Source organism: Seriola dumerili, unplaced genomic scaffold (genome assembly GCF_002260705.1).
Source record: "Seriola dumerili isolate Sdu_G_001 unplaced genomic scaffold, Sdu_1.0 BDQW01000242.1, whole genome shotgun sequence".
NCBI classification, from domain to species: domain Eukaryota; kingdom Metazoa; phylum Chordata; class Actinopteri; order Carangiformes; family Carangidae; genus Seriola; species Seriola dumerili.
This window is the reverse complement of record NW_019174497.1, coordinates 8,521,971-8,536,703: the sequence shown is the minus strand read 5'-3', so window position 1 is coordinate 8,536,703 and position 14,733 is coordinate 8,521,971. Positions and strand designations below refer to the sequence as shown.

At 41.0% G+C, this 14,733-nt stretch overlaps 1 protein-coding gene across 2 annotated transcripts in view; it reads right to left on the bottom strand.

Moving 5' to 3' along the window:
- Positions 1 to 6,325: 6,325 nt before the first annotated feature.
- The window catches only part of tango6 (transport and golgi organization 6 homolog), a 28,507-nt gene continuing 20,099 nt past the window's right edge, over positions 6,326 to 14,733 (bottom strand). Inside the window, exons 16-18 of one of the 2 annotated variants that reach the window (XM_022756447.1) lie at positions 11,068 to 11,219; positions 10,188 to 10,301; positions 6,326 to 6,709 (exon numbers count right to left, since the gene is read on the bottom strand). In XM_022756447.1, the coding sequence (XP_022612168.1) occupies positions 6,533 to 6,709; positions 10,188 to 10,301; positions 11,068 to 11,219 (443 nt within the window). In that variant the 3' untranslated portion in view covers positions 6,326 to 6,532. The remainder of the gene's footprint in view (positions 6,710 to 10,187; positions 10,302 to 11,067; positions 11,220 to 14,733) is intronic. The other variant, XM_022756448.1, reaches the window with a different exon arrangement.

Genomic DNA, 14,733 nt, shown 5'->3' with positions numbered 1-14,733 from the left:
TCTCTCTGCAATGCAGCCAGCAGTCTCCAACAAGCCTGGGGACTGTTTGACCGGAGCCCCCTCTCCTCCTCTCTCTCCGCCTGACTCAAAGCATCCTTTATGGGCTTATTTACCTACCCTCCCTCCCTCTCCTCTCCTGCTCCACGGCTGAGCTGCTGACATCCTGCAGGTTCCATGACCACGCTGGGCTGGCAGCCGGAGACAAATTGCAGTGTGCCTGAGAATCGATATACGGCTGCCAAAACCACTCAAACACATTTCATTCAAGTCAGGTAATAGAAAGCATTTGATTTAAAACAAACTCCCGTAAGGAAATAACACTGAAGTGACTCACAGTCGCCTAACAGCTGCCTCTCGGGCTCCCTGACTGTGACACATGGTGAGATATAGTAATTACTGTAACCAACCTCTCATGGCTTCAGCTCACTCTCCATCCCCCCACCCCCACCCCCCCACCCCCCCCACCCCCTCACAGAGGGTAAACTGACCATATTAAAGGCTTTGAGACAGACCACCGGAGTTAACTGCACAAAAGGATTTTCTCAGACACTCACTGAAACCTCACCATGGCTGAAACACGGGAAAACTGGTATCTTAAAGGAGTAAAACATGAAGTGTTCATTTCATTCAGTGTTGCCAGTGGGGATAGTTACATTTGAAAACTGCACTTACATTTGCACTGATTAATCCATGGATGTAGTGGTTTGTTTACATTGTCACTGGATTTTCTTGACACCGCATGCTTCCTGGTGGACACACACACCTCACCCCCAGTCGCACTGTAAAAGAAACATCCAAACACGTCTTGAATGACACACCTGTGTATGTTTACCTGCATGCAGCCCAGACAGGTGTAGTTCTGGGTTTAGACCCTCTCTGATGGTAATTTCCAAATTCTTTGAAACTGTCAGCCTTAGTTTGTGACACTGACACTTTCTGTCCACTCCAGAGACCAAAAACAAAAGAATCGCCTCATGTGCTCGTGTGTTTCTCTTTTGAGGTAAATTTATTTCCAGTCAACAGGTCGACAACGGGAAACACGGAGGTCACTGCTTTCTGTTAAAAGTCTGTAGTCTTCAACCCTAAACTGAATTATGAGGGTGTTTTTTTTTTTTTTTAGAAAGGTTCCGTTTTCACAGGTTAGTAGTTCTCATGACATTTAAAATGAGCTTAATGTGTAAAATCTGGTTTGTTGACGACTTCCAGAGTTAAATCATTCAGCATCATTCTATACAAAGACTCCTCAGACTGGAATCTGTACCAACCAATATCATAACCTGATTTTTGTCATTTTGTCAATGTATGGAAACAAAACTCATTCACCTCCATCCTGTTGGGGTGGAGGCAGAAATCTGTGATGGATATCCTAAAAACGACTTCACCTGCACGGTTCAATGTCACAAGAGGTACGTGAGAAATGTGTTTTTTTTTCCGTTATGAACCAATAAAAGTCCTTTCAAATTTGCGCAGTTAAAATATATTTTGAGACTAAGGCAAGGCTGAGGATGTGAATGTGCACAAAGCTTTTGGGTCCTGAGATTGCAGATGGTTGATGTTTGCTACATTACTCAAGTGGTTTGTTGCTGAAATCCAACAGTAACACAATTTATCTCATGTTTGATTTCATTCAAAACGTAGGAATGTAAAAGAATTTGTCTTTCTTCATCATAATTACTGCAGAGTTCACTCTTGCTGTGGATGTCAGGACGCCCAGCTGTGTCAAAGCAGGGATGACCTTGGTCAAAATACTGAATCTCTGATCCACTGTATGTATTAGCATTTCATTTAGCATTTTTTAACTCTTTATTGTTACTATTGTAGATGACAAAGCTGATGGTAAAACCCTGTATGACACAGAGAACGCTACAATATCCTATTAACAGACAATGTCAGAGGCACAGTCGCTCTCTTCACCTTCACTATAATGAGAGCTGTGCAGGCAGGAGTAGTGTCAAGTTGAGCTGCAGGATTGCAGTCATCTACTGCCTCTTTTCACAGAAAATAATTGTATAAAAAAAAAACACATCTATACTGTGCATCCAAAGTGAGCTCAGGTGTGTGGTAGTAGGTGGTGTTTTTGGCTACAACACCCGTCATTTAATTGCTGTAACTTCAATGATTTTGGCCACTTGGTCGCAACAAGCTGAACACAACACTGACAAACTATCACCTTATTCAGGTGTATAAATACCTGGTTCCATGTGTCCACCTGCTAGTTGCTGCTCGGTGTTGGGGAGGTAGTGCGCAGTGGTTTAATGACAGCTGATGTAAGAGACACTGATGAGACTGAACTAAATGATAAAACTGAAACAATGAGATAAATGATGCTTAAAAGGCTTCACAGATCACGATGGACCATCACTATGGTAATGTTGGAGAACAGAGTTTGACAAAGCGACAACGCGATTGGCTGGTAGAGATCGTGACGAGATCGGCTTGGTTACGGAAAACACCTAAGTCAGCTGATTACAAGAATTGGGGTGAGGAAGGGAGAGAGCGAGAGAGAAGTGTGAATGTGAAAGAGTCTTTCTGATTGAGCTTACACTGAGCTTCATTTAAGGAAGATCTGGAGAATCTGCGGCACTAAAAACACTAAACCAAAATCAGTGACTCTGTGTTTAAAGCCTCTCGTTCTGGTGTTTCTTCTCATTCAAAAAACTACAACCACAGAGCTGCAAAGTGTTTGTGTAAAACTGATTTAGTTCTCCATTTGTAGTATCTTCATATATCGTCACAACAACACAACAGGTTCACCAGAGCATCACTGTCATTTGCTGTATCCAAAGTAACTGCACAAAGCCTCAATCTCAAATACAGTCCAGTCAATTCGAAAGCTTTCCACCATAAACTGTAAGCATCCACTGAAGGTATGCGCTTTAAGCGCTGCAGTCAACTCCCAGCTCTCTTTTACTTCACTCCAGTTCAGGCCTTTGTGATTTAGATTTTACTCACCTGAAAACTTCAAACAGGTTCAATCCAGTAACAAGAAACACACTTTCTGCTCCATATAAGTTGAGAATTAAAGTGGAAATAAATTGCAACCACTTATGTTACAAATCTGTAAAGGACAGGTTCACAGTTGTCCGTAGCCGTCATTCTGTTCAAAGTGTGTTCTTAAGTTTCCCTGTAGCTCATATGAGGCTTCAGTTGTTTGAGAGTTACAGTCTTTTTAATATAAAATCCCCCCCCTTTTTTTTATTACTGCCCCTCCACTGCAGCTCAATAAGAAACACTGTTTGGGGGAAACACAAAGAAGGAACTTTATGACTTGAAAAATAATAAATCTATTCTTTAGAAATCAGCAGGCCATTTGGAGCTTCACTGACACACAACACAACCTTCAGTGTAAACACAGGTGTGACTGGAGAGCCAACGGTGCTGCATGAGCAGAAGCCTAAATCTGCCACCGTGATGAAAGAGCCTGCATCTGGGCCCCGCCCGCCATGGTGATACCGTGACTCCCTGTGGGAGAAAATATCCATGGACTGCGAAGGCTGAAGCTCCTTGTGTTTGCCCGCTGTACGTTCACACAGCGGCAGAGCCGGAGAAGGTCATGCTTCATACACTGTTCGCCGATTGCCCAATGGATGAGACAAAGGAAGGAATGTCTGCCAGCCTTAAGCCTGACTCTGTTCAAACCTTTTGCTGGAAACCATTTGGCCTTGTTTACATAGAGCAGCCCAGCTATTGCTCACTTTCTGCTGCATGTTAGAGTTCATATGTGCCAAAGATAAATCCACTGCTGCCACAGTGTTTTCAAAGATGTGAAAATGCAACTGCAGCTCTGAAAAAGGTTTGTGTAGAAAACCAAAATAACTACATCAGGTGAACCTGTGAGATCTAAAGTAGAATGGCTTCAACCCAAAACCTGCAATTACCCATACAGAAATGTAACATATCTATATGATATATATATATATACTGTATATATCAAGAGTGATGTTGCCATATATGTTAACTATAAGGGGATATATTATTATCACATATATGCATCCTCTCTATAAAAGTTTGTAACATACTGTATTTTAATATATATGACTTTTTATATAGTATGACATGTTGCAAGCATATCTGTTAACAATATATATTTAATTTATATTTGCAAGTTTATTAAAATAACAAACACAAAAATTCTTTATGCTTTTCTTATTGATTTCTTATTCATTTTAATGTCTATCTTCCTATTCTGGGAAAGTGGTCTCCACTTTTGGACCCTGCTGTACATAATATCAATGTATCAATATATTTTGACAGGCTTTGGGATGGATATATATTCATGTAACATATGTAAATACATACATAAACATACATATTCATATGGGCTAGACATGTATGTCAATGCATGAAACTGTTCCTATTTCTAACAGGTTTTATGTATAATTTTACATGTTTTTATTTTATAGGTAAATATATTTCACATAAGGAAATTCAACATCTGCACATATTTAATTTGTGTATGGGTTGACTCAAGGGGTTCAAAAAATTCTGCATTAACATTTAACTCTTGCAGTGACTTGCATTTTACATATGTAGAGAGTTATTCTTAAACATGCACAACAGTGAGTTAAGAGAATTTGTCACATTTATCAATTCCTACTTTATTATGAACTAAAAAATGGACTCTAATATAATACTAATACATTTTAACCGTATTTCTGATTTGCTTGTTGCCTTATACGACCTGCATGTGTAATTCTGCTGCTTTGTGTAAAGCACTTTGTAACGTGGATCTAGAAAAGTGCTCTATAAATAAAGTTTATTATTAAATATTATTATTAAAATTCATGACTCATCATACGGCTTGGGACTGAAAAATTGTACTTATTTTTAAAAGGCAGTATTTCGAAATAACTTCTACAGTTCGATCGCAGTTTGGAAAATGTTATCAATCCGGGAGCAGTTTGAGTCTTAATGCAGGACACTGTCCAGGGGAGCGTCCTCAGCTGGTCCTGACACACAGTGTAACTTCACCTACAGTGTAACTGTTATTACCCCTCGCCTGTCTCCTCTCAGTCATTAGAAAGACATTTTTTGTCATCCAGCTTCACATCAAACTACCTTCTCTTTGTTTCCGTCACATTGCAGCACTGCTCAGCTGAAGCGTTTTCTCATGTCCCCTCACACAAACACAGACACTGCTGAATACGTGTTTTTATTGTCTGATTTCTCACAGCAGGACGTCAACCTCCACAGTCTCTTGGATAACATTCCTGTAACGTGCCCATAAAAACACGGAGCATTATACAGGAAGTTATGACCATCGATTAAACTAATGATCAAATCTCACAAACATGCATTTCCTCGTCAACAGGTAGTTTTCATCAAGTAGAGATGAGTCATTAGTGACAGGTTTGTCCAGTTAAGGGAAGACTTTACTCAGTGTGACATGGAACCTCACAGGAAAAAGAAAGAGGTTTTTAGTACACAAACCTCTGCTAGGATGAAGCCTGATGGATGTTGATGTAAGATATTAAAGGTACACTCATCAGTGCATGCTGCACTAGAGAGATATTGAAAAAGAGGGTCTACATCGAAGCAGCAGAGGAGGAGATATCCTAACTTAGTCACTTTAAGCTCCTAAAATGGTGGATCCTACATTTCCCATAAAGCACCATCAGGTTTTTTTTTTCTTACACTTGGCAAAGCTCCTCCAGAGTGACAGAGGACTTGGTACAACTGTGTCTCCAGGCTGAATAGCACTTGCAGTGACTAGCAAGGTGACTTTAAAATTTCAAATCTGTGGAGTGCTCCTTTAAGCCTGAAACACACCAAAATAAGATGTTTCCTTAGAACTGGAATTGAGCCACTTTTATATAGTTAAGACAACACTGTTGTCTTAAAGGTCCCATATAGTCTAAAGGTAGATGTCCATGTGTTGTTTGATTATAGATCAGGTCTAGGTTCTATATTAATACTATGAAAGTATCAAAGCCTCAGTCCACAGAGAAATGCACACAGCCTGTGTTCAGAAACTGAGCCTTAAAACCAGCCATCAGGAGTTCTGGAACTTTGGGATGTCACTGAAAAAGCAGTCACCGCTCTCACCTGTGCCCCAAGCCACGCCCACCTGGACCAACCATCCACCCTTGCAGGACTTGGATTTTCTTCTTATGGATCAACACTTCAAATAAAACACAGAAGAAGTGTCAAATATGGAGCTTGAACTGTTTTCTTGCTTGGCTGATATGTGATCAGTAATAAGCTGTTTGAATTGGGCAGTGCATCCTGGGTAAGACAGTGGCAGGAATTTCAAAACAGTAATTCACATTCATTATATATGATGTATAAAAAGAAGAACATATGTTTAAAACTTTTATTTTGGAAGTTGACTGTTACAGTATGAGACATATTTCATTAAGGAAAGACTTGGTCTGTCTGTCTGCAGCACACACGACTGAACCGCTGCTGTTTGGTGACTGTCTGACCACAAAGCCCACATCACATGGAGGCAGAGCCAGGACTGTATGTGCAGATCATATAAAAATAAAGTCTTCTGTAAGTTCAAAGGCGCCGCAGACATAAAGTTCAAGTTCTACGGCAACACGACAATCTTCTTCTCCAGCTTCTGCTCCGGGAAGATGAACCTCCTCATTACATCATCGAGCTCCTCCAGAGCCAGCTGGGCATGCAGCACTGCAACGTCATCCGGGTCTGAGCGCACCACCCACTTCAGAGCCCGGTACAGGTCCAACAGAACATCACTGAGAACCTGGAAACGTCACAGGAGGGACAGAGGTTACAACGCTTCAGACTGGCCTGCAGAGGTGATGATGCTAACAATGTTTTCTCATCCAACTCAACAAACTTGGTAATTACTGATAGAAGTGATGGGCAAAACTTCTAATATAAGAGAGCCAAGCTGTATGTAACTTGATTTTGGTTCAAAGATTGGTTCAGTACAGATGGGGAAGGAAACAAAAAGGAAATAAATTATTTATTTAATTGTGTTTTTGTAAACAAATCTGGTGACTCTTACAGGGCCCCCATGACAGATAAGGCTGTTGGTACACCAGTTAGTTAAAAAACATCTGATACTATCTATGCTATAATATATATATATATATATATAATATATACTATACTACTGTTAATTTGATTAATTCTTTTAATCAGTCAGGGAAAACATGCCGCCTGCCTACGTCACGATGTGCAATGGGTCCTGAACTGCCACTCAAAGATTTAACCCAGGTTCAAGCTCTGGAAAATGTGATGGGCACTTCACAATAGAATTTGGAAAAAAACTAACCGCTTAACAAGTGAACATTTCAATTCCTATCAATTATTTTAAAAGTTATAATCCTTCAGATTTTGATGACATATAAAAACCCAGAGGGGCTTTTATTGTAAAGCAGTGACAGGAAATACAATGTATTTAACACGGAAGTTAGCGCTGAGTTTAACTGTTCATAAAAAATACGTCTACAAAACAACATAATGTTGTTCTGATCATTTTCGGACAGAGGATCAGTTTGAAATATCACAAGGAGTCATGGAGGAAGCTGTTGGATAAAGAGCAGCAGGTGACAGGCTGCACACCTCCAACACCTCCAACACCTCCAACACCTCAGCCAGGTCACAGCTCCTGTCACTGTGTCCTGCTGTTGTGTGAAGAACCACTCATGAAACTAGATTATCTTTGTGATCACTGCCTGACTTCTGTAACAGAACACTGTGAGGAGTTTGTTTGGCTGTGCTGTCAACAGACACATCAGCTGCTCTTTTGTTGAATTTCTGACAAAGCAGCTCAATGAGTGTTTGCTGTGGTATTAAACCACACTTGCTGTTACCACGGTAACCACAGGTGTTGCCAATTCAATTCTTCTTATAACCACAATAGGAAAAGTTCTGCATTGAACCACAAAAAAAAAAAAAAAAAAAATCGATGAACTCCCTGACTCCTGCATCTATTCACCTCCTCCACCTCCACCACCACCTTCACCATCACACCGCTCCTCTTCTCTTTGACCTCAGCATTGTGCTCCGGTCTGCCTGGCTCGGTCCCTCTCATCTGCTCTCATTCACTCTGGGTGTCATTAGCCCTGTACAGCTGGTTCTGCCCTGCTCCAGCTGTTCCAGTAATGACAAGACCTGGCCTGGGACCAGCAGCTGGACAGCTGACTGCAGTCGTGGCAGTGGGTCAAGAGCCACATCACACTGGAGCAAGCAGCCAGCAGCTCACATGTAGGTGTGTTTCATCTGGGCTAGCACAGGAGCAACAGTGAATGTATTTAATGTTTTCACTGCTACTGGTCTTATATGAGACCATGATCTAAAGATGAGAGACTGTGTTCATTAGTTTTATTTAACCTGTAGCCAGGCTGTTAATTCATCTTTTCTCATCATTACATTCACTGAGAAGACTCAAACATCTCTGCATCTTAGATTTAAATGAATTTAGTGCCACTGTGAGAGGACTGAAATGTGTCCATGTGAGGGGCTGTTCCTGCTGACAGCTACCTGACAGTGAGTAAAGCTTTGAATGATTCAGTTTTATTTGGCTTAACTAGTTAAAATTACATCCTTGCACTTAAACACTTTTTTTTTTTTTTTTTTTTAAACATCATTATGAACATGTAGAGATGGACATGGGTCAACTGAACCAGAGCAAAATCTCACACATGCACCCACCTCCAGATCATAAAAAACAATTGTTATTTTTCAAAATGCACCACAGAAAATAGGGCTGAGCAATATTTAAAAAAAAAAAAAAAGAAAAAAAAGAAAGAACGAGGAGATTATTTTGGCAGATACTGCGATTGTGATATGAGTCATGATTTTAGTTGGAGCTGTCACTTTCACTGAAAAAATATATAAAAACTATGATGATGTGATTTTTTGTTGGGCTTGTACCAACCAAACATGTTCCTTTACATCTGGAGAATATGATTATTCCTGGGGCGTCTCTGTAGCACCACCATGCTTCATTTATGGCGTGTTGTGACGCATTTTACCTTTATCAAATAAATGCAGCTCTTGCGATTTGGATATTGCACTTGGCCATACTGCGATTTTGATAATATTTTGACTAACTGTGCAGCCCTAAGAGAAAACAAGACTTATTCTGGCTCAAACTGTTAGACCTCATTCCATGTCTAATGGGGTTTCATGAGTGCAGAGCAGATTTCGTAGAATTCATTTATCAAATTCCCTGAGGACCTTCACAAACAAGTCTCATAATTCAAGCACAATGCACATATTTCCTTCATTAGTAGTGTCTAACAATGTTAGGAATACATGAACTAGCCCTCAAACGTGCACAAAACCACATCAGTGAATTAGGAAATGGGGGCAGTCCATTGTAGGAGGCCAAAGAAGTGTGGTGTGATCAGTCTGGACCCCAGCAAAACTACAGCAAAGAAGTCAGCAGTAACGACTCAGTCCTCTCTCTGTTTCATGATCCTCAGTGTGACCGAATGCCCTTCCTGTTCTTGGAGAGAAGCTAACAATTAATCTATAATCGCAGTGATGACCACAGGTGAACTGGGACTAGATTACAGGACCTGAGCAGGTCAGAACAGAGTCCTACTGCCTCCAGAAGTTTGTAAGTTATAATCAGCTGTTTTCAGTTGTTCGCTCTGACAGAGGAGATGCTCTTAAACCACAGGGACAGAGAAGGTCCTCACTAACCACTCTGACCTTTTGGCCCTGTCTCTTTGTTGATACACCGACAGTGAACACAAACATGATCAAGTATAAAGCTGACTAACATGTATCCACACACTGCTCTGACCTCTCCATCAGACACACTGTAATCACTGACCTAAATACACTGGAGGTTCACTAAGCAATTAGCAGAGGCCTTAGTAGATCAGCTGTTTGAATATATGAGTTATATGAGTTAACAGTGTATGTGGCTTCCAATTTTATTTTGTACTCTACTTTGGTTAATGAAATTCCCAACATCTTCAGCTATACTTTGTGTTTCATGCTCCACCCCTGAGTCTCTGAGACCTCCTGACGTGTCCTGATGGAGTATTACCAGCTGTGAGACACCACAGAGGGGAGGGGGGAGCAGGTGCTTTGTAGATGTGACAGGGAAAACAAACACTCTGAGAAAACTCAGTGATGGATTCAGTTTAACCTGAAGGTCAAAGGGATAGGTGGGGGTTAATGCATACTCAGTGTGTGTGTGTGTGTGTGTGTGTGTGTGTGTGTGTGTGTGTGTGTGTGTGTGTGTGTGTATATACCTGGGTGGTTTTGGTGCTGAGGCCTCGAAGCAGCAGGGCAATTACATGGACAGCAGCTCTCCTCACCTCTGCCTGCTTCTCTGTCTTTATCAGAGCAATGAGACAGGAGCTCAGCTGCACACGCACACACACGCACACACACGCACACACACACACACACACACGCACACACACACACACACACACACACACACACACACACACAGGTGAGGAAATCATCTCAAGGTCTCAAGGTAAGAAACGCATGAGGATCTGGAGCTGTGCTGTAGTTAGTCCAGCAGCTACTTCATTTTTGATTCTAATGAAATAGTTTTGATTAAGAAGTTGCTATTCGCTGTGTGTGTGTACATTTTACAACCACCAGCTTCCACTTTGAAACAATACAAGCATCATGACAGAGAAATCTTGCCTCAACATGCTCTATATGAATGCTCAGCTGAGAGGTTGTGTCTGCCGGAGCAGAGAGAGTCACCTTCAGTGAACTCAAAAATACTAGCAAAAAAAAGCACAGAGGGACGTCCTTATCAGAGGAGCTACTTCAGAAAACACCACTGGCAGCAATATGACAATTGCACAGTCAACAATAAAAGTCTGAAGGCTCTGGATTTTTCATATACACCACACAGATGTTTATGGGCTTATGGTTACTTGCAGATTAAACCAGATAAGATAAAATGTACCTTTATTGATCCCCCAAAGAGGAAATTCAAAAGATGAGCTTCCATTAGCACATATTTAGAACAACAACTGACTGGAACTATACTTGAGGTGTCCTGGTAAATGATTATGATGGACAAGTTTCTTTGGCCAATATGTGCTGTTTTTCTATGTGCTGCTGCAAGAAGGTCATACATGTTTCATTGAGTGTGCAGCTTCTCACCTCTTGAGCCAGAGGTCCGAGGGCATAGTCCAGTCTCTGACACAGCTCCCCCAGGTTGGACAGACTGCTGGCCCTGACGCTTTGGTCTGGATCCCTGGTTGCTTGCAGGAAGACGCCCACCAAAGGACAGCCAAGGTGGGGCGCCAGTTCCCCTGGAGGAGGAAGAGAGGGGAGGGAGACCTGGTGAGTTCTCAGGTTGTGCAACTAAGATGCACACAGAGCTAATTATTTATCAGGTTAAATACGGGTAATATGGCTGACAGCAGCTGTCATCCTCTATGAAAAACAGAGTATCATCAGCAAAATAAGGTTGTACCATGTTACAGAAGATACAAAAATGCAAGAATGTCTTTAAAAATATGCCATTATTATCAGATGTCATAGTGTGTGTTGTCAGGCGTTAACATCAAATACTAATCAATGATCAATGTTCATTGAATGATTTCTGAAGCAAAGTTAAATCCAACAATAATCCAACAGCTATTTGTAAAAATGTTCATGGTCCTCAGAGGATGAATCCTACTGACTTTGATGAACACCTGACTTTTCCTCTAACACAAGTTCATGTTTGGTTTTAAATGAAATGTCTTGACAACTGCTGAATGGATTGTTATGCAGTTTGGTTCAGACATTCATGGTTCCCAGAGGATGAATCCTGATGACTTTGGTGATACCCCTGACTTTTTCTCTCGCACCAGCAGCAGGTTGACATTTGTAGTACTGAGTGAAATGTCTCAACAACTATTGGATGGACTGCAATGAAATCTTTTGTAGACACATTCATGTTCCCCCCAGGATGAACTGGTTTATGACTAAATACCTGCAAAACTAATTCTGGTCTTATTTCTATCATTTCTACTTTACTTTGTGTTTAGTGAATGCTAACACACTAAACCAAATATGGTGAGCATGGTCACAATTATGGCTATGTCCACAACCATGTTCATTTTAAAACAGCGTTTTAGAACAAAAGCAATCTCTGTCCAGATGGGTGTTTTAGCTCCATATCAGAAATAATCTCCATCCACAATAACACCTGAAAACAGATATCAAATCACAAAATCAGGTAATACTGGGCATGCGCATGCCGCTGTAACAGGAAGCAGATACTCTGTGGTTGGTTGTTTAGTTGCAGAAAATACTACAAACAAAGAACAGCAATGACAGTTGTAACTTTATAAAATGCAGAATTTGACAGCACAACAGCTGCTAGCAAAGACAACAAGGTTAGCAACACTTGTAATTTGTTTTCTATCTTGCTTTCACCACTGAGGCTGCTGCCGTTTCTTTTCTTCCAGAAAACAGTTACAAGGTAGGAGCATGACGAATCAGGGAAAGATATATTGTGACTGATAAGACCCAATCAGAAAGTGGACATGGCTGCCTGTGTCATTGTTTCCAAATGTCAAAGTTTCTGTCCATCCAGACTTGTCAAAACTAAAACAGGGCCAACAGCGTTTCCAAAAGTTTCTCTTTTAGGGGCTCGAAACCTCCGTAGCAAGAAGTGAAAATAGCAAAAACGTTTTAAAACTAAAACACATTAGTGTAGATGTAGCTTCTATCCGCTTGACATCAGCATGTTAACAATTACATTTAGCTCAAACACTGCTGTGCCTAAGTACAGCCCTACAGTGTCTCTAGACTTTAATAATCTGGTGTCTCACACATCTGTATGTCACTGACTGGGCTGTTCGCTCCTGTAAGGGTTTTATTTTTGTCCTGACACTGAAACAAACAATATGATCAATCAATCATTGACACATGAGCTGAGTCACTCAGATCCTAACACATCTTGTTGTGTTATCCATTTAATTACTTGAAAATGGCATGAAATAAAAATAAATATAGAGCCTGCATTATGTAATTTCTTCTGATGCCATCATCTTCAGATGTTGAACCCTGTTGAACCCTATTTAACTGCAGACAGAGAAATAATCCTTAACAGACAAATTCAAAAGGGAGAACACAGCTCAGATCAGCCCAGAGACAAAATACTCAAAAGACAAAAAACAAGACACACAAGGTGATTCCTGCAGAAGGCAGGCGGGCAGTGCAGCACTCTGAGATTTGCCAAGAAGAGATTTTCTGAAAGTAGCACAGATACCAGAAGAACAAGCTTTCAGTTAAATCCAGCCATTTAAATCCACATCTTGACACAAGACTGATATTGTTGTTTACAGTGTAGTCATATTCAGTTTAACAAGCTGTGTTTGTGGGCGACACTGTTACATAGGCAGTCACACAAAGAACAGAGCCAACTGCTAACTACAGCTGCTCCTGCCAAGCAGCAGGGAGGAGAGCCAGACGCCTCCATGGAGAGGAGACAACCAGCTGACTGACTAGTAGTAGTAAGACCTGCTTGACCCCCGTGTGTGTCTGTAAATCACTTTCTAGATTACCTTTTAGAGTGCCAAACACTTCCTCACAATCACAAGATTCAAACCCACAACACGCATAGAGCCAGACACTCGAGACGCACACATATACACGCTTAACATTCATTTTCATGTCTCAATAGACATGTCATGGCTCTAATAGACCTAATGAAAGAGAATCACTGTGAGTGAGTGTGAGTCAGCAGGAATACCAGCCTGCATACACACACACACACACACAAAATACACATGGGAAAACTGATGCAACACTTCCACAGATGTCCAAATTTGATGTGTTTAGTCTATACAGCCCCTTCCTGTATATGAAAATAAACTTTATGTCTGGGAAATGTCATTCAGTGCAGAATTCTTCTCTTTCAGTAAATCTTCTGCCCATTGTTGCACAGTAAGGGAGTCTGTAAGTGCTTCTCTGCAAGTGCAATAAGGCAACTGGGAGCAAAGCAAAGCCGAGACAAACATTAATTTATTCAACATTTACTCGACCAGGCGAGTCAATTAAGAAAACCCTCTTATTTACAAATGACAGCCTGGCAAAAGGCAAATCTTTGCCACTCGGGGGGCTCAACACAAACACAGAGGCTCTCTGGATGTCTGTGCAGCAAACTGAAGTTCTATCCAATCTCTCAGCAAGGATATAAACCCCCCGATTGTTCCGGGGAAGTGGTACGATGGCAATCTGGCAGATAAAACGAGACTGGGGGAAAAAAAACCCAAATAGGGTTTTCTATCAGGGATAAGTTCTAATACACAGGGTCCCTTCTGAACAGAGCTCTGCATGGAAAACAAGCCTGCACTGTGGCCTTTGTGTGTGTGGTTGCTGCATGCTGATAACTGTGCTCCACAGACAGATATATGTCAGCAAGTATGGCCACATAAATAAACAAGCATATATTATCATTCTTACAACGTTTACCACTCACACAAATTGTCATTATGTTCTTTTGGCCAAATAACATCAACAGGTGAAAGGTCAGGTTTAGCCACAGATAGTTTCAGGATCACACTGCTGAATCCTCCAACCCAGGCATATGTTATATAAGAAATATATTATTATATGGATAAATAGCTACAGGTCCTTTTAGAGTTATTACAAATTTGGAGCTGCTTATTGAGATTAATATTTCTCTCTAGATGTCCTACAAGATTTTATTGCTCTCACAAACATCATTAAATAACTGCATGCTGGGTTGAACATGGGGCCTACAATCACTCAACATGGTGTATGTTTTAAGTGCATGCATTCCTGCCGCGCGTGTCCCAGTAATAATAG